Here is a 19,844-nt window from a genome sequence, read left to right as displayed (position 1 = left end):
TGGGCCTCATGGAAATGTTTTTGCATGAAAGAATCCTCAAGCAAGGTGATTATTGAGATAGCTCATTGGTTTTCAGCGTGGTTCAATTTATCCAGTACGGGAAAACGTTTTTCCGCATCGTACGATATAAATTCGTACGATGGCGAACGCGATGGGAGCGATTCAAATTGCTCCGATTCGGGGAATGTGGGTGCTTTCACGCGCCCACAGACATCTGAGAGTCCCCAGGATGATGCAACAGCGAAAAATAGTACAACATATCCCTCACCAAACATCTCACTCGGTCCACCACTGCATCAGTCGCCACATTTGCTGCCTTATCTGTATCCAACGGGTCTCTATCCACCACCCCCAATGTCACTCCTACACACACCTGCCTCCGCCATTAATCCCACACTCAATCCCAGTCTCCTATTTAATGCCCAACTTGCCCTGGCGGCACAGCATCCGGCATTATTTGGGCACTACAGCACAGCGGGTCATACCCCACCGTCGACGTCTGCAATCACAGCCACCTCCTCGTCAGCCCTCCATGGACTCACGAAGCACCGTTTCGCCCCGTACAACCTACCGGGGCTCGGGTCAGCCTTTGATGCTGTCACACCCACATCCTCAATCTCAGGTGGACAACGGAGCCTAAGTAGTAGTCCCCGACCACGACCATCATCAATTTCACCCCCAATGCGACCCCTCTCAGCCTCCTCAACATCCTCAAAGACGCACACAATTCAAGTTACAGACGCCCCATCGACCACACCTCCCGCCCCCGTGTCCAAAACACCAGTGCCATCGATCACAACACCACCACCACCACCCCCAACGTCGGGGCTGAAGAGCATAGAAAAAATGGTTGATGGCCTGGAGCAGCCTAAGAATGACACGGAGACGAAACTCGAACAGTGACACATACTAGATATCAATGCAGAGGCCAAGGAGGACATGTGCATGACATCACAAGTTTCTTTCATTCCTGACTTCAACCACGAATCGTGACACAATTTGATCTCAATCTAAAAAACATCAAGCAACAAAACTCCCAGAAACCTGAAGGTAACAATTTTTTCGTAGTAACAACGTTCTATTCATTTTATTTTGAAACTATTCCTATCCAAGTGTTGACAATGAAATGTGAAGCAATTATGGTAAATCCTTCTTATCTTTGCCATTGAATTGTAAAGATATTATGTAGAAGAAAGATTTGAGAAGAAAAATTTAAAACAGGAAGAGACTTAAAGCGCCCTAGTGAACTAGAATTCTAACTAATTTAACTAAGCCAGACTTCTAATATAAGTTCAGCTGAGTCAGGCTTTAAGAACAACGTCAGAATAATTACCGAATCCTTGTTTCTGAGGCAAATTTGCATAGAAAATTTCCTTTAAGTGATTATCCTGTTGGTTCTTACTTTGTCTACTGCTGGACATTGGCACCACCTTCTGGACTTCTCAATTTTCTTCTATCCTGTGTAATTCTTCTTCTCAAGAAGACCATCAACGACACTAGCGGCTATTCTTTTAAGAAAGCTGACTTACCTTATCCTTATATTGTGTTTCTTACAATTAGCTTTAGAATCTTCACCATTTCTCTCTTTCTTACCTTCTATCCTTCAAAGCTGTTCTTTGCGTTTCTATTACTGTTTTCCGGCTTTAAAAGAACCCATTTATTTAATCTTTGATTTAAATTGTTTATAAACCATTAGCTGATTTTAACGTCGACTTTATACAAACCTGAATTCCATGTGATAAGCTTTAATTCGAAGGTCAAGATTAGGTTTATCCTTGAATTTATCAAATGCTTTTTACCTTCTTCAAGATAGTCTTGCAAAAGAAATCAAACTACTGCAGTAGATTCTCCAGTATTGTACCCTGAAAAATGTCCTAAATTACCTTTATCTCTTATCCTGTATCCTTATTTGTGAATTAGCAACTTCTTTAACTTCTAAAAGAACCCTAAAATTCTAATTTTTGTACATTAAAATCGTTTGCAACTTCTACTTTTTGCACAAGAAAATTGACAGAATCAAGAATGAAGTTAGCAACAGATTACTTTTCAAACTAGTTCACTAACTAATGGCGCTGTAATCAGTTAAGATACTTTTCTTCCTAAATTGCTTCACAATTTATTGCAAAACTAAGATATTCCTTAAATCCCTTATTTCTCCTTAAATTTAGGTATTAAAATTATTTTGTTGCGAAACCCTTTTCATTGCGTAATCTCATTGATAAGCAGTATTGGAACCGATCACAAATTCAAGTTGATTTATAAGAAATTTAAATATTTCCAATTCCGTTTTAATGAAAGATTTAATTTTCCTTATTCGTGGATGTGCGGGAAATATCGAGTCAACTTTGGTTCAAAAACCAATTAATTTAGGCGCATAAGTATCCTTTTTTTCTTTTAGTTAAACTAATATGACCACTAAATGTCAAGAAGTACTATGTATATGTTTTTTTGTAGGATTATTTTTTAATAAATTATTACAAAGATCGTATTTGAAAAATACGAAATGCTAGTTAAAACCGCAGAATCAACATAACCTCAATATAATCTCTTCTCGAATTCAAAAAAAAAATCTTTCGTTCCGTCGGACATTTTTCTTTCAATCAACGCCATATGATTGTTAATAAAATGAGACAAAGTCAGTATTAAAAAGAAAAACTCAAGAAAAATAAGAATTCAATTAAATTCAAACTTTTGAGCATCATTGCAGAAGAAATCTTTGTAAAATGTGATCAACTATGGTGGACAACAAGTGAGAGTTTGAGGTTAAAACATAGGTCTATATAAGAAAAAAAAAAAGCTTCAAGATTTTAAAAACAAAAATGTGTAACGGCTATTTCTTGCAATATTCATTTTGAAATTTATGTAGTTGTATGAGAAGAGAAATTATTGAAGAAAAAAACTAAATAAAATAAAAAATAAACAGAATTTAGATGATAAAAAGAAATACAAAAAAAAATGAAGCAAAATGAGGATGAATCTCATGTAAATATGTAAACTATATCCATTTATTTTAATAACAAAAAATTACTTGGATAATTATTAATTTTAGCACATCTTATATACTGTTCTAGTTAAGGACATCCTATAAAAAAATTTTAAATTGACAAAAAAACAACAATTTAGAATTAAAAAAAAGAAGTGAAACAAAGATTTAGAGTGGATGAACATAAAGTAAAAAAAAAGTGCAATACCTAATTTTGCCAGTGCAGTGAAAAAAAAAAGAAATATAGAAAAAACATAAATAAAATACATAAAATGATGAATTTAAAAAAAAAAAACTAAAAGCTTTTTATTCTTTCTTTTAAAATCCTCAACACTGAATTTGGAAAGTTTTTTCCAACAACAAAAAAAACTTAAGAAATTCAAAAGAAAAAAATTAGCGTGGGTGTATCCCCAGCACAATTCTCAGAGGGACGATCCAGGTAAAACACACACACAAAAAAGATCCTCTTTTGTAAAACACATTCTTAAAAGAAAATGAAGAGATTATAAAGAAAATTACAAATTAAGACATTATAAAATTGAAGAAAAAATTGATTGTACACAAAAAACAAAACTTTCCATATAAATATAGTAAAGAAAAAATGGAAAAAGTCAAAGAGAAGAAAATGAAGTGAAAACAAAGGCCTTTCTTTCATTTTTACTTAAGTATTGGGGGGGGGAGGATCATCTACTAATGTCCTCTTTAACACCTTAATTGGGTTAAATTTCTTTTCTTTTTCCTTAAACGGAATTTTTTTTTAGTTGAAATTTTTAAAGACTTTGTTAGAGATAAAGGTAAGTTTTTTGTTAGAGTCTTAGCTTCTTCAGAAAGGTAAGTTCATTTAATTATTTTGAAATGTCCTGTAAAGGAATTTATTTATTTTAATATGGAACGTTAGTTTCTTCAAGGGAACACACAGCTTGAAAATTTAAATTTTAATATTCATAAAGGAGTCTATTCATTTATATATGGGAATTGCCCTGTTTGTAGAGAATAAAAAAAAGTATGAGAAATCGACCATTAACCTTACCACATTCCACTGAGGATCAGAAAGAACAAAATTCAGAAAAGATTTCATACAAAAAGCCCATCAGTTGGTGGTTATTACTAATTTTGTACCTTTAAATGATTCAAAACATTTGCATTAATGTTTCTTCGATGAATTTGTCGCTATGAAATATTAATACGAATGTTTTGAAACATTTAAAGGGACAAAATTGGTAATGGCCGCTAATTTTTGGCAATTTCTCATTCTTCTTTGATTCTCCACAAAATCATGAGAGATAAAATGATTGTTTTCTCGTCACAGGGCAACTCCTTTATATATGTAGGTGAATAGACTCCTTTAATCTTTTAAGGTCCATTGGGTCATACTCTAACCCAAAACCTCGATTTTAAAAATGTTTCATTTTGTATAGTTATTTTATGAATGTTGAGTACAATTTAATACAAGACAATATCATTACAATCCCTGATCATTTAATGACCACTCAATTTTTCTTGCCTCGTGGTGGAAGAATTAGCCAGTCCGTTAGAGAACTGCCCAGGGAGCACCGGTATTTGTTTGGAAATACGCGCGTGGAGGTTTCTTCCTTGCCCCCAATGATGGCCAATGATTGTGCCATAGACGTAGCCCGTTTTTGGGCAAGACACATATGATTTATTTTTTCATGCCTCGACACGATTTATATATATATTTAATGACCAGAAAAGAACATCCTCAAGAACTCACAGGATTATGAAGGACGAAAAACAGAAAATTTTTGAGTTGGGATTTTTTGCCAAAATTGTCTTATTTGAGCTCAATTATTTCAATCAGCTCGCTAGATTGATCGCGGTCTTTAAAGGGTTAACAATATGTTTTAAAATTATGTAAAAGAACATATTTTATATTGAATGCAGGACATTTTCTTTATTAACTTTAATCATCTTAAAAAATTGTTTATTTACATTAAATTCAAATGGATCAATTTTCAGGAAGATTTTTAGAACTTCCTGTATGAAATTTCATGAATTTCGGTTGAAAATTAAATTTTTCTTCTAAAATATTTCAAAATAAAACTTTGTAAAAATTTCAACAACAAAAATCCAAAAATTAAATATTTTTCATTTTTATTCTTTTCCGTACCTTTAATGATACGCAGAGTACGCACCTAACTAAAATCACGTAGCTTATCTTCGTCTATTCATGATGAGAATTTTGATTTTTCCTTTGCTCCCACACCCACTACCCCCAAAGAAAAAAAATAGAGAACCTTCCAATGTTCCTTAATTTTTTCCTCACTTCTCCATTTATCATGGCATTTTAGTGTCTTTTATGCCTCCTCATCCACATCAAAAAAGTCACGCGTAGTCACAGCTCTAGATATTCCTTTTTTATCTATTTTTTCTTGTTTTCCCCCCCGAACCATATATGTATATTAACTGTGGAAAAAATGTATAAAGAAAAGCATGTTGAATTTGAACCATTTGAACAGAAAAGAAGTCTCCGCCCCACCCCCGCAAACCGCGTGTTAACGTAGAGTAAGAATCACAAAATTGCGATGCTTCTTCGCGTGTACAAGTAAATTAAATATGGAAAATATAGTTTGTGATGTTACAACATGAATAAGTTCCCAATAACTTGGCGTTTTGATGACAAAATACACAAATATCAGTTAAATTGTATTCTTCGCCGTGCACCTCCGCACCCACCCACACGGTGGGTCGCGCACAATTCGCGGGGGTAACAGCGCGTTCCCAACATGTGTATTTATTGTTGTCAACTTACTTAATTTTTCCGCCTATAAAACTAAATTGTTACCCCTTTCTTGGGTGACAATTCGTGCATAAGAAACTTCTTGTACGTATAAATAACTCAAAACTCTAACTCTCTGCTTGAATGGCGCGCGGGGTTTTATTCGTGGGGTTAACCCTTTCTTTGCCCACCCACCTACCTACCTCACCCTACTTACCTATAGTTTCGTTTTTACTCGAAGGAAGTTCAAAAAGACAGCAAAGACAGTTTTCTCTGGTTGTTTTCCACTACCACCCACCCACCAACCCCCCATTGGGAGGGGGGTTGATTTTTTTTCAGCAAAGAGCGACAGAAAAAAATCACCAAACCGCCAAAAGGATTATTCAAGTGCGTGACACCAAATGTATGAAATAAGGACACCGCGAAACGCGACACCGGAATGAAAATTCTCCATTTTGTGTGCCTTTTTAACTACCACCCACCCCCACCGCGAAAAAAAAGAGTATTTCCACCCGAATTTATACAATTCTTTTTCCGCACGCCCCCATTTTGTGAATTATTGAAGATAATAAAATAATCAGGAAAGTCACAACACGCGGATAGTTTCGTGGTGAGTGACACACGATTATTGAATTAACTTTTTCAACCCACAATCGCGGGTTAGAGACATTTTTGCGCGACTTTTTTGACATCCTTTAGCCAAGTATTTGCGCTTGGAAAAAGTTTTTATTTTATTTATAATAATTTTCTTCTTTACAGTTGATGTCTTAACTTTTAAAAAATAAATGTAGAAATGTTCCTTTTTGAGGGATTTTTAGCTGTTATTCCTTCAAATTTTTAATTTATTTTTGAATAAAGAAAAATTTATGTTCATTTGGGCTTTCTTTCGTTAACTGTTCTTATTCCGTGACTAAGAAATCTTTGAAATTTCAAAAATTCCTTCTTAAAGTTCAACAGTTTTTAAAGACTTCTTGCTCACAGAATATGACCCAATTTCTGCTCTTTTCTCTATATATCTATATAATAAAGAAAGGTCTGTTTGTTGGTAATCTTCCGTCGTGTTCGGCTATACAAATCTACACCGTTTGACCGATCGCGATGAAATTTGGTTCACAGGCTCCTTATAACAGGCGGTTTCGAGTGGCCGTATCCATTTTCCCCCCAAAGCCCCCCTTCAGGTAGCCCCCATATAACAGTCATGTATTTTTTGCGAATTTTTGAATTTGGCGCCTGAAATGTTGTATGAAATTGATTTCTCCTCATTGCAAATTTTTTTTCGGGACTGATAATTGGCCCTAATCTACTTATAAACCATCACATTCTCTTTCTCTCTAAAATTTGCGCAAAGCGCAACAAATCCCCGCGAAGCGGGGCGAGGTAAATTGGAGCGAAGCGACAATTTACCTCGTTTTTTATATACTTAGAAAAAATAAGAGAGAGGGTTCGATTTTGTTAAAAAAAAAGTTTTTCCTACAAATTGAAAGTTATTTGAAGATTGTTTTCTTATGGTTAAACAGGGGGAAAATAAAAGATTTTCTCTTCCAGAAGTTTTTAAAGATTTCTAGAAAAGTATTTTTGATGTTTTATCACGACTTTAGAAAATTACATAAGCTATCAAAATCTCAAATTTTTTTTTGCAAAATACCGAAAATCTTACGACAATCGAATTGGAAGAAAAGATAACAGAATCAATGCCTAATTCTATTAACCCAAGACTGCATGCAGTCTAGCGATCTAATTGGACTAAAAACAATTTATTAAGGTTCTTTGGGTTAAAATAGACATTTTGAACAAAAAAAAACTCTTAAAAATTTTTGGTTTTTCATTCTTTCTAAACCTATGAATCCTTGGGGATGTTTTTTGTGATCTCAAAATGTTCTTAGTCCACAAAGACATCGTCCTGATCCATTGGTTTCAGCTCAATAAAGAAAAAAATTAATTAGCCAAAATTTGTCATTTGCAAAATTGAGTATTTAGGTTAGTGTATGACCCAATTGTCCTTAAAGGATTAATAAACTTCAATGTGAAATTTTGTAGCCCGAGGAAACTCTTCATCAGGAGCGAAAATAAAAGTAAAGATATTCTTCAGTAAAACTCATAGCAAAAGAAAGGCCAAAAAATAATAAATTCTTCTACAAATAAATCTTATCAATGAGAGAGAGAGAGAGAGTTCTTGTTAAATTTTTATCATTAATTCATCACTCCCTTAAATTGCAATTTTATATGTGAATTTTTCTCTATGACTTCCTCCCGATAATGACCCCATATTCACCCCTAAATTTGTTCTTTGCATCAGTCATGGTCATCCCGCTGCGATTGCCTATCGATTTTTCCTAAATCTCCTTCACTTTTCCTCCCGAACAATTTTACTCTTCAGCTTTTTGAATCTCGATTGGAAAGCAACGAGAAGGAATGACCAGAAAATGTACAAGATTCCCAAACAAATTCCCCTCTAATGAATTGAAATGCCCATATCAATTCATCAATTTGTAATTCCCAAAACTTTCCCTATGAATCCGCATGAAAATCGCACCTACTGCACAACCACAACACCCCCCTTCACTCAAGGGGATAAAATACAGTGGGACCCCAGTACAACGACCACTCGGATGTACTCTTCACACTCATTATTTTCAATGCGCGAGAGTAGTATAACCAAGCGGTCGTTGTACTGGGGTCCCACTGTAGATACTAAAGAAATAAAAAAAAACAGATAAAAATTTGGACAAGCTCCCGCGTGGCAAAGGGGAGGAAGAAGAGTCATAAAAATTACCCACAAACCGACGCGACATGCAATTCAATGAATTCAATGAGATTCAACAATAACCGCACAATATCTTCGTTTGTGAAGACCGTGATAATTCAAATTATCCCGCAAAAGACCAAATCCTCCCGCAATGGTGAGTTTTTATCTCTCTCTCTCTCTCTCTCTCTCTTTGCAAGAAGAAATGCTTAGGTCGGAATTCTCCAGTGTAGCACCCCCGCAAAAGGACGTTAACCCACCCTGAGAATTATTCCTACATATGCTTCTGGGTGGTTTACAGCTCAATAAATATTGACGCTGAAGATGGAGAAAAAATCACAATCACAGGGGCATTCCCAAGCGGAGAAAATATATTACTTTTACGCTTTGCGGAATTTTGATTTGCGTCACTGGAACAAATTCAAATTGATCCTTTTCACTTCCTCCTGCATCATCCTTCCACCCCCTAAGAGTATTTTAGTAGAAACATCCCTTCTCCTAGGAAAGTTGCAAAAGCAGTTGAGGAAAAAATTATATATACCTACATAAATATTGGATAGAAGTGGAAGAAATGTCCAAGAGATTGTTGAATTTTGCGAGAAAATTGCAAAGAGGGTCAATTTTTTTATTCATCTGTCATGCCTCGAATTATAACTTAATTTTAATGCAATTTTGGGGCTTTTAACACTTTAAGGATCGAGGATTATAACCTCAAAACTTTGACCTTAATTTTCTCTGAAAAAGAAAATGTTTTTCCAAGATATTTTTTCTACAATCTTGAAATAATTGAAATTTTCTATTCACAGATGAACAATTTATCCCAGAATATTCAAAGTTCTGTGGCGATTAAAAAAAGTCGAATTGGCAACGGTGTCCAGCAAAATCCTATAAGGGTTAAACGACATACATAGAATTCTGATTTTCCATTTAATTTATTTTTAAGTCGAAGGAAAAGCCTAATTTTATTTTTAAAAAAATTGTTCATTTGGGGATTAGTCTTAAAACTCTCGTTCATTTAACCCTTTCATGTATATTAGGTCATACACTGACTGAAACGTGAGATATTTACCGTCTTTTAATGAATTTGATTTTTTTCTTCTAATAATAAATGCATTAAAACAAAGATATGGTCAAAGAATACGTTTTTATGGACAAATGTTCTCTGATATCATCCACAGAAAAAATATTTTGATACAAATACTAAATGTTTCATGCTGATATTTCCTGAATTTAAATTTTTCATAGGATTAGTTATAATAAAGTATTTTTTATAGATTTTAACAGACATAAACTTTGAGTCTTTATTTTATTTAATACTCCTTCTTATCAAATAATAACATTAGATAAATTCTTCATCATCCTTACAATAACATTTCTAGTGTTGATTTCGGAGCTACGTATCACCTGCAGTCTTGAAATTTTATATGAAATGTCAGACTAAAATATTTAATCACATACACGATTCAGTAAATGAACAAAAGTTCTTTACATCTTCTATAAGACTAGATTGTTTCTAAAACTAAGAAAAAATTAAGATGAAGGCGTGTCAATTTATATCCATAACAAATATTTTTTATTCATTTTATTAATTCTCTAAAAAAAAGAGTTTGGGTAGATTCTGATAAAAATCTTTTCTTTTCGTTCCTTAAAATTCGTCAGTTATAAGATTTTTGGTATTCCGGGAAAAATCTTATATGAATTGACATTTTGTTTCTACCTTTAATCGTATTTTTGAAGGAAAATTATTTTTCCAGGCCTCTTGAGAGATTTTTCTGACTATTATCCTGAACAAGAATTTCTTTGTTTTTTTTTTTCTAGAACGACAATAGAACCATTTAAAAACGCCCATCTGTCAAAATCTTACAGCAATTTTTTAGTTGTTAGAAAAGAAAAGAAAAGATTTTATCGGAATCTACTCCATTATTTTAAGGTTTTTCTCTAATTATTCTTCATGATTTTTAATCCAATCTTCAATCGAAACTCTTAAAATTTTGTCTAAAAATTTCTATAGCAATTTCTTTAATCTAAAACTTTATTAGTTTGAATTTTTATGCAATTTTTTTACACGAAGAGTTAAAAAAGAAAATTTCCCGAACTTTCTAAACATTATGGGTAAATCTGAGTTAATATTTTAATAAATTAATTACCTTTGGATCCTTTGGATGTCAATTAAAAATGATTTTCTGAACTTCTTTCTTGTAGAGCTTTTTTGGGATTTTTTTCCTTAAGGCAAGGATTTAAAAATACAAAAAAAATTTATTGAAGCGTCTGCAACAAAGTTAAAGATTTCTCAAAAAAAAAGAAATTTTTTTTGTGAAGAAAATGAGACAAATTGTTGAAAGAAAATTTGCGCAAACAAAAGCCATACATCATCCATCTTCCTCTTTTTATATGTATATAATGTTAGGTATATAAAAGGCTCAAATATGTGTATACATTCCGCACGCCATTATACGCATCACATACATATATATAAAGCGAGGTGAGAGATGGAAAAGTGTCTCCGAGACGCCATTTTCTCACTTCTGCATCTCTCCCTGAAAAAGGTACATAGCAATATACATAGCACAATGCTGTGGAGAAGAGATTCCGGCGGCGGTAAAGTGTTTGGAGGTGGTATAAAGAGATGGTATAAATAAATAGGATGGTATAAGAAAAGCTTCGACGTTGAAGATATGAATCTTCTTTGTGAGAGAGAGGGGAGATGCCCGCAAAAGCAGGGGACGCGCAAAAGGGAATCTCATTACATTTCTGCACCCTCCAAGCATTTCTTGCAGCACACATGAAAAGGTATAGGTAGGTAGTGATACGCCACCATTAAACAATTTATCGACGTGTGAAAAATCTCCATGGAGTGTCAGAGGAAACAAAATAAGAATGAGCTTTCACATAAGGAAAAGCTGAAAATTCAATTAAGTTTGATGCAGTTAAAGGTGAAGGCGGCAAGAAAATTAATTTAAAAAATAATAAAAAAATGGTGTTCGTTTTTTTTTTTTCAAGATGGCGTTCAGTTATATCTTTCACTGTAATTTTAAAATGATGGGAAAACAATTAAAAAAAATTCTGATAAATCTCGAAAAATGTATCAGCCAGAAAATAAAGTAACAATTTCTTTCAATATTCCAGTCCATTTGGAAAAGTTATTAGTTATAGTTCCAGTCCATTAGTTATAAATACTCGATGTGAGATGAGAATTATTGAAAATTTATGACATTTCTTATATACATATTTATTGGTCTGTGTAGTATAGCACGTATATAAAAAAAAATGAAGTCAGTTATCTAGAAGTCAGTAAATTCATTTCTTCTTACCCTCTTTCGTCAGAAAGCTTTGAAAAATTGATTAAAAATCTTTTGAAGCAAACTTCTTGAATTTCCTGATAGATTTTTACCATTATAATCGGTCAAGTAGTTTTGGAAAATTATGAACACCACAGATATTAATGTTGAAACTTTAAAGAAAAATACTTAGAAGCTTCTTTTTAAACTAATAAGACATTTTTAGGTTAGCTTTCTCCACTCCAATCTACAGAATTAGTTTTCAACTAAATGAGGAACAAAAGGAAATATCCATGGAAGTTCCCACACCTCTTCCACCCAATATTCCCCATATGGTTTACTAAAAACCTCCTGAAGATATACAAAACATTTTTGTAAATCCACTATTATGTATTTCAAAAACAATAAAAAGGTGCATAACCGAAGCATTTTAACAAAGTTTAGCTATGCAAAATGCCCGGGAGGATTTATTGTGCAAAAATAGGATTTGCCGGAAAATTGAGAAAATGAAAGTGGTGGGTGTTTTGGCGGGGTTGATTTATATGCTGCGAAAGGAGTGCAGGCAAAATGCGAGGGAGAGAGTGAAATAAATTGCGAAAGAGAAAATAAACTCCGAAAAAGCTCGAAAAGGGACAAAAGGGCGCTAAAAGAAGCAAATAAAGTGGGTTTTCCGGGCGAGGGAGGATGCGATTGTTATATAGTTTTTGAGTAGCGGATAAAATGAAACGCTTTTTCGGCGGAAATTGTATGTAGCCACGTTGACCTTTTTTTCAGTCCGAGGAGAGTCTGCACAGCTTTTGGGATTTTATCTCGCACACACATACCTACGGAACATTTTTCAAATTCATATCACCCCCAGTCACAGAGCAGTGGGGTGACTTTTCCATCGCTTCACATTCCCTTTTGCTCTTCTCTATGCGCTATATATGTATGAATGTATGTAATACACTCCCCCGACAATTTTGTATATATGTAGCATACACTGCCATCAAAAAGTTTCCGTTTAATAAATTGGAGTTTATTTTTTTCAATTCAAAAATTTAATTTGTTTAATTTCTTCTTGATTTTAATTATTTTAGTGACTTTAGAAACATTTGTACGAAAGCGGACTTTGGGAAATCAGTTAACCTTTAGCGTTTTTTGAGTCATACGTAGACCGCGTATACCTAAATGTGAAATATTTTATTTTTCCAACTGTTTATGAATTTAATTGTTTCTCCAAGTTACAAAAATGCATCAAATTCACACAAAAGAGGCCAAAGAAGACGTTCTGACTGAGAAACGTCCCCTAAAAGCACCTAGACAATAAATATCGTGTTAGAAAGAGCTCATGTTTCAATGTTTCACGAGAATGCGAAAGGGTTAAACTTTTAATGTTTGGCCGCAATTTTGAAGTTATGCGAGGAAAATTCGTTGAAATCTTAAGGTATAAATTTTCATTGTAAATATTTGAAGTTTCCTTAAAGTTTTCTTATCATGTCTTCCTTCATGGGAGATACGAAACATGCTTGATTTTGTAGAAAATCAAAAATAAATTAAAAATTGCAAACCAAATTATCATTTTCCATTGAGGGAAAATCTGTAGAGTTTTGCCTAAAAATACCAAAGAAAAATAACTTGTTCTTCATCTCTTTATCTTTATCTAGTCCGGACGTCACTCCAACATCCACACATAGCACAAACAATCACGCAGATGTTTCATTGATGAGTTTTAATAAAGTATTTAAAGTTTCTGCAATCTCTGTAAATTATTTGGAAAAATAATCATGAATGTCATTAGAAATTGAATAATTTTATGATATATGCTTTTCCCTAATTGACGCGAATGGGTTAAAAATATCTTGTCTTTTACCAAAGAAACATTAGCGTGAATGCTTCATACATTTAAAGAAACAAATATTATTTTTTGGGAAATCTTTATGGATTTTCGGTAAGTTAACTTACTGATTTTTTAAAATTTTTTTTCTTTAATTTAAGGATATTTTTTATTGTTTTATTAAAAGGGGATAATCACTAATTTTAGTATATTTCAGGCTGTAGTAGTTCGAATTGAGCTAAATCAAAACCAAATAGTAGCTAAGTCCACAAACTTCTAACTAAACTTTATCAAAATTGAGCAAATGGTTCCTTACAAAAATGCTTCAATTTAAAAGGTTAGTGTATGATATATTTATATGAATTTTCACATCTTCATCGCGCAATCCCTCGTTTCGTGGAAAATTCTCTATTTACTCTTCGCCTTTTTTCTCACCCAACTTTTCTCAGCCGTCAACGATGGTGATAGAGCTTTTTTTGCTCTGAGCCTTTTTTCCTTCGTTTTTTTTTTATACATTTTTGGTCTCAAAAAGGACTTGAAACGTTTCTATGGAAACAACAAAAGTCTGAAGGTACATAACGAGGGGTGGTGGTGTGTGAGAAAAAGAAGGAAAACACCCTCAGAGAGAGTGACAGAGAGGGAGATGGCAATACAGGGAGAGCACACACCTTATCTCCGGCTACATTTCCGAATCACACATCTCGCGTGCTATGTACATATATAGCGCACAAATGTACATAGCAGAGAGAAACAGAAAGGGAGTAAATTGTCACCCCTTTTTGGGTGATGGAAAAATGATGGAAGAGCTCTTGCGCACCCCTTTTAACACTCAAATTGAGAGAATAGAAAATCGTCCCAAAAAAGATCTATTCTGCGTTACATTTTACTTTGCATCACAAACGCACCACGAAGAAGAAAACCTCAGAGAAGAAAATGAATGTCTTGGAAATTCAATTAGCATCCGCTTTTAGTTCCACACCCCTTTTTTCCCATAATTCTCTCCTGGTTTTCTTATACCTACCAGCTAAAAGGAGAACAAAACGTGCAAAGAGAATCAACTTTGGGAGCAAATTAATCTTCCACACACGCAAATTTTCATCCCCCAATTTTATTTATTGGAAAATGCCGTAATTAATTGCAACCAAATGCAAAGGATCTCTCGTCAACGCAAGGATAAATTAAATACAACAAAAACAGGGGGTTTGTGATAAATTAAAAAGGAATGCTCAAGAGGGAAGGAATTATGATGCAACGGAGATTATTATGAATGGAAAGTGATACTCAGAGTTCAATTTCATTCTCAAGAGAGATGAAGAATAAAATCATTTTGATGGAGGGTTCAGGCGGAGGAATATTCTTAGCAAAAAAAAATGTGAATTTCTGAGCAAGATTATTAAGAATTTGGAGAGTTTTGGGCAAATTTTTAGAGAAAAAATCAAAATTTTGAATTAGATTTGATCAAAGTCTTGATTTATGGATTTTTTCTTGGTTTCGGCATGATTTTTATACACAGAACGTTGAGAATAATCAAATTATTTAAGGTAAAGGAATCAATCTTTATTTTTTAATACAATTTTATGACTTTTTTTGCTTCCATAAGGCCTTAATCAAAGAATTGAATTGCGAAAAAGAATGACTTTCTTAGGACTCAGGATTATCTTTAGCACTTTTAAATAGGTTTAATTTAGCCCTCAAAAAAATTCATTAATTCCTTTCAAATTGATTACAAATCAAGGGGTGTTTAACTGAGAATAATAAATACTTTAAGATATTCGTATTTTTTTATAAATTAAATAATCAGAAAAATAGTTTTAATTGACAAATAAAATTTATTTCGATTAATAGAGTTCTTTTTTCTTAATCTTTAATTTATTTTCAAGAGTTTTTGGGTGCTTAGACCCAAAAGATTGAAAATTCTTAACTTGTATAAAAAATATTGAAATTTTAATAAAAAGGGAAAAGATTCATTAAAAATTCTAAAAGAAAATAAATACATAAGAATACAATTAAAATGTGATAGAATATTCGAAAAAATTGATAAATTGTTTCAATTTTAGGACAAGAAAATGCACAAAAAGTTGTTTTAATGCGTAAGATTTCAAAAAAAAAAGTATAAATAGATATCATCAAAATTAAATTAAAAGTGTATTCAAAACGTCAAAAAGATACGAACTAAACCCTCAAAATAACCTAACGTTACCTAAATCCTTTGTTTTTACTTAAAGAAAGCATTTAAGACAAGAAAATGAATGATCTACAAGATCAGTTTTGACTAAATTTTTTTGATGAATTAGCTCATTCTTAAGGCAAATCCTTTTAATTTCTTCAGATTTTAATTAATCATAGAGACCTCAACATGTTTCAAATGATTTCTACTTGAAATTCCAAAGATTTGTAACTCTTCCAGGAATTTAAATTAGAAAAAGAAATAATTTTTTTTAGCAGAAGAATGAAAAAATAAAATGAAAAAAAAACTTGATGATAAATTGGGTGTAGAGAAAAAAATGTTTTAAGCCTGATGGCGACGGAAATCGAGAGTTTGAGCAAATAAATATGTACTTATACCTACTTCTAACAAATGGATGTAGGAGATTGTCAACCCCTCATACAAAAAGGGTGTATTTATGTAAATAAAAGAACGCACGTCCCCCTATTTTGTATTTGTGCAAAAACCAAAAGAGGAGAAAGAGAGAGAGAAAACTTTTAAAATTAATTGAAGCATCCGCCATGCTGCAATTAATTCTAGGATATGCACCTTAATCCAACCATTTATGAACTCTTTTCTTTCCACTCTGACAAATTGTTTTTTTTCTCTCTTTTTGCATTTTAGATATAAAATCTCTTTGTCTATTCTTACAAATTAAAAGTGAAAAATGCATTTTTATCAATATTCTTATGTGAAGACTATGATTAGCGGTATGCTAGCATAGCGTCTGTTTCAGTTGTTCAGCTGAATTAATTCTACCAAAAATCCATCAGTCTCATCTTTTAGCTATTTTCTCTCATTTCTAAAATTATTGGCGGTATTCTAAGATAAATATAAAGATCAAAATAAAGAAAAAAACCAAGATTTGGTATTCTACTTTAAAATTCCAAGAAATTTTCAGGATAATCTTGGAAATTCAAAATATTTCAAGATTTGGTATTCTAAGATAGAGATTTACGGTCGAACCATAACCTAAAAATCTTGTTTCTTCATACAACTTCCAAGACTTTTAGTATTCTGAGATACGAATCAAAATCAAAATAAAGATTTACAAAATGAGTTGTCAAAAGAGACTTGGATAAAAATATTCCAAGATTCTGTATTCTACGATAGAGATTTACGGTCTTATTATAACGTAAAATGTCTTGGATTTATGTGAAATTCCAAGACGGTTTTGGGGTCCTTTGAAAAATTGGTTTTTAAATGAGGTAAAGGCAATGTAAATTCAGTATGGGAGATATGAAAACTCTTGTACAAATATGGGATGCAGATGCAAAATGACGGGTTTTTGCCGGAATTGTGTTCACTCCATCTTGCTAATGATAGAGTGACCTCCGGGATGTACCAGGATTGTCAAATCTTGGACAAATACGGGATATTGGTGCAAATTTTTTTGTTTTTCACTGGAATTGTGGTCACTTCTCCTTTGTAATGGTGGAGTGACCTCCGGATTGGGGATCTCATCCCCGGATTGTCACATCCTGGACAATCCTGGGATGCTGGTGCAAAAATGTTTGTTTTTTGCCGGAATTATGGTCACTTCTCCTTTGTAATGATAAAGTGACCTCCAGATTGGGGATCTCATCCCAGGATTGTCACATCCTGGACATTCCTGGGATGCTGGTGCAAAATTCTGGGTTTTTCGACGGAATTGTGGTCACTCCTGATTGGTAATGATGGAGTGACCTCCAGATTGAGGCTCTCATCCCAGGATTATCAAGTCCTGGACAATTAGGGGATGCTGGTGCAAAATTGTGGGTTTTTCGACGGATTTATGGTCACTTCCTATTAGTAATGTTGGAGTGACCACTACTCTGGCGAAAAAACCACAATTTTGCACCAGCATTCCCTAATTGTCCAGGGCTTGATAGTTCTGGGATGAAATCCCTAGTCCGGAGGTCACTTTATCATTACCAATGAGAAGTGACCACAATTCCGGCGAAAAACAAACATTTTTGCACCAGCATCCCAGGATTGTCCAGGATGTAACAATCCGGGGATGAGATGCCCAATCCGGAGATCACTTTATCATTACCAATGAGAAGTGACCACAATTCCGGCGAAAAACAAACATTTTTGCACCAGCATCCCAGGATTGTCCAGGATGTGACAATCCGGGGATGAGATGCCCAATCCGGAGATCACTTTATCATTACCAATGAGAAGTGACCACTAATCCTGGAAAAAAATTTAAAAATTGCCCCAGAATCCCAGGATTGTCTAGGATATGACAATCCTGGGATGAGATCCTTAATCCGGAGGTCACTCCATCAATAGCAAGAAGAAGTGACCACGATTCCTAAGAAAAATTCAAAATTTTGCAGTAGCATACCCCCCCCCCCCAGTTACCGCCAAATTATCATAATCTGGAGGCAGAAAGCACCTCTCCGACAATATTCATTCCATTCCCGGAGCAATAATGCCTGAGAATAATAGCCGAGATTATACAATCAGGGCTCCTGGATGTAATGGCAATAGGGAAGAAATTCCCATGAAGTGTTTAAATTTCGTTCAATTGTCATCCGAGAGCGAACGAGAAAGCGCAATAGAAAAAATTAATGCGTTAGAAAGAGATATCGCTAAGGTTTTCTTGGCGCGAAGCTGAAACCAAGAAACTGACAAGTAGGATAACGCAAATTTTGATTTTACTTTCCTGGATAATTCGTCGTAAAGTAGAATACCGACAGTCTTGGTCTTTATTTTGATTTTTATCTTGATCTTGAAAGGCGTCTCTATCCTAGAATACCACCCTACCACCCTATATTTGTAAAATCAATATCTAAATAATCATGTTTAGCACTAATTTCGCTGCTTTTAAAAGCTTTTTGATGGTTTTAATAAATATTTGAACTTGACGAATTTTTAATGTTTTCAGATATAGTTAGATCTTGTTTAATAACTCAGAATTTAGACGTACTTGAACAATTTCAACAGAAAGGACATTATGAACGATATATAGGTGTACAACATCCGTTGTAACTTTTAGCATAGTTTGAATTTTCTATGTTGCAACGGACTCTTTGTTTTGAAACGCATTTGCAATTTTTAACCGCCATCATTTTCTATCTTTGTTACTTCCTTCCGTCAGTATACTTCATGGCAACCACGAGTCCCAAACTCTTTTTTGGGAAATTTAATTTTATCAAGCCTCGTTAGGCCCATCGGGCTTAGATTTTATAGTAAAGTTAAAAAGTGAACCAAAGGCGTCTCGCGCCACAATTTATATTTGAAAAACCATAATTGAATTATATTAAATTGGTGTTGGGAAGAATCCGTGCATTTTTCTTCTCCATCTCATCTGGCCCCTTCAGAACACCCAGACATCCGGCAGCTACGGGAGCTACGAGAAACGAAAATTGTTCCTTCTCACCAGAAAGGCTACTAATGTATTTCTCACCTGTATCTCCAAAGGTAAATTACTTCTCCTGCCCGGCTCTACTGGGATATCTATTGTCTTCCTTATTGCTAATCTCTGCCCTGTACAATCCAAAGGTATGATTGATGCCCAACCGAATCCAGGAAGTTCCAACGCTGTATTTTCCTAATCTGTGTTTCTTCTTAACTGTCGTTACAAAGGTATGTTCTATACATAAAATTGTTCCTTCTCACCAGAAAGGCTACTAATGTATTTCTCACCTGTATCTCCAAAGGTAAATTACTTCTCCTGCCCGGCTCTACTGGGATATCTATTGTCTTCCTTATTGCTAATCTCTGCCCTGTACAATCCAAAGGTATGATTGATGCCCAACCGAATCCAGGAAGTTCCAACGCTGTATTTTCCTAATCTGTGTTTCTTCTTAACTGTCGTTACAAAGGTATGTTCTATACAATAGGAAAATTCCTCAAATGGAACTCTTTCATTGAATCTTTGAAAAGGTGCCCTTAAAAAATCAACGCTGCAGCTACTTTCCCGGAAATTGCTGAAAAAATTAATAATTTTGACCAAATGACGGAAATTTTTCGCAAATTTTTCCACGACTAAAAATTATGAAATTTCTTTTAAATTCTCCTAAGTTTCTCAACCCCTTCATCAGGCAATTATAAATAATTATAAAAATATTTTGAATTTGTAAATTACAGT

At 33.8% G+C, this 19,844-nt stretch overlaps 2 protein-coding genes and 1 long non-coding RNA gene across 15 annotated transcripts in view; 2 read left to right on the top strand and 1 right to left on the bottom strand.

Moving 5' to 3' along the window:
* Positions 1-3,624, top strand: part of LOC129795290 (optomotor-blind protein) — a 49,482-nt gene extending 45,858 nt beyond the window's left edge. For 2 of the 13 annotated variants that reach the window (XR_008751112.1, XR_008751114.1), the window contains exons 7-8: positions 77-1,050; positions 2,169-2,499. Coding sequence is in view for 4 of the 13 variants with exons in the window: in XM_055836385.1 (XP_055692360.1) it covers positions 62-903 (842 nt within the window). In the remaining 9 variants the exon portion in view is untranslated. The other 11 variants (XM_055836385.1, XM_055836387.1, XM_055836388.1 and 8 more) reach the window with 9 other exon arrangements.
* LOC129795284 (toll-like receptor Tollo) overlaps positions 1-19,844 on the bottom strand; it is a 650,843-nt gene that overhangs the window by 298,850 nt on the left and 332,149 nt on the right. The gene's annotated exons all lie outside the window — the stretch shown is intronic.
* On the top strand, positions 18,848-19,585 carry LOC129795326 (uncharacterized). The gene is made up of 3 exons (XR_008751117.1): positions 18,848-19,174; positions 19,256-19,413; positions 19,495-19,585. It is a non-coding gene; the product is annotated as an uncharacterized LOC129795326 (long non-coding RNA).

The sequence above is a fragment of the Lutzomyia longipalpis genome, chromosome 4 (assembly GCF_024334085.1).
Source record: "Lutzomyia longipalpis isolate SR_M1_2022 chromosome 4, ASM2433408v1".
Taxonomy (NCBI): domain Eukaryota; kingdom Metazoa; phylum Arthropoda; class Insecta; order Diptera; family Psychodidae; genus Lutzomyia; species Lutzomyia longipalpis.
This window is presented reverse-complemented; position numbering and strand designations above follow the sequence as displayed.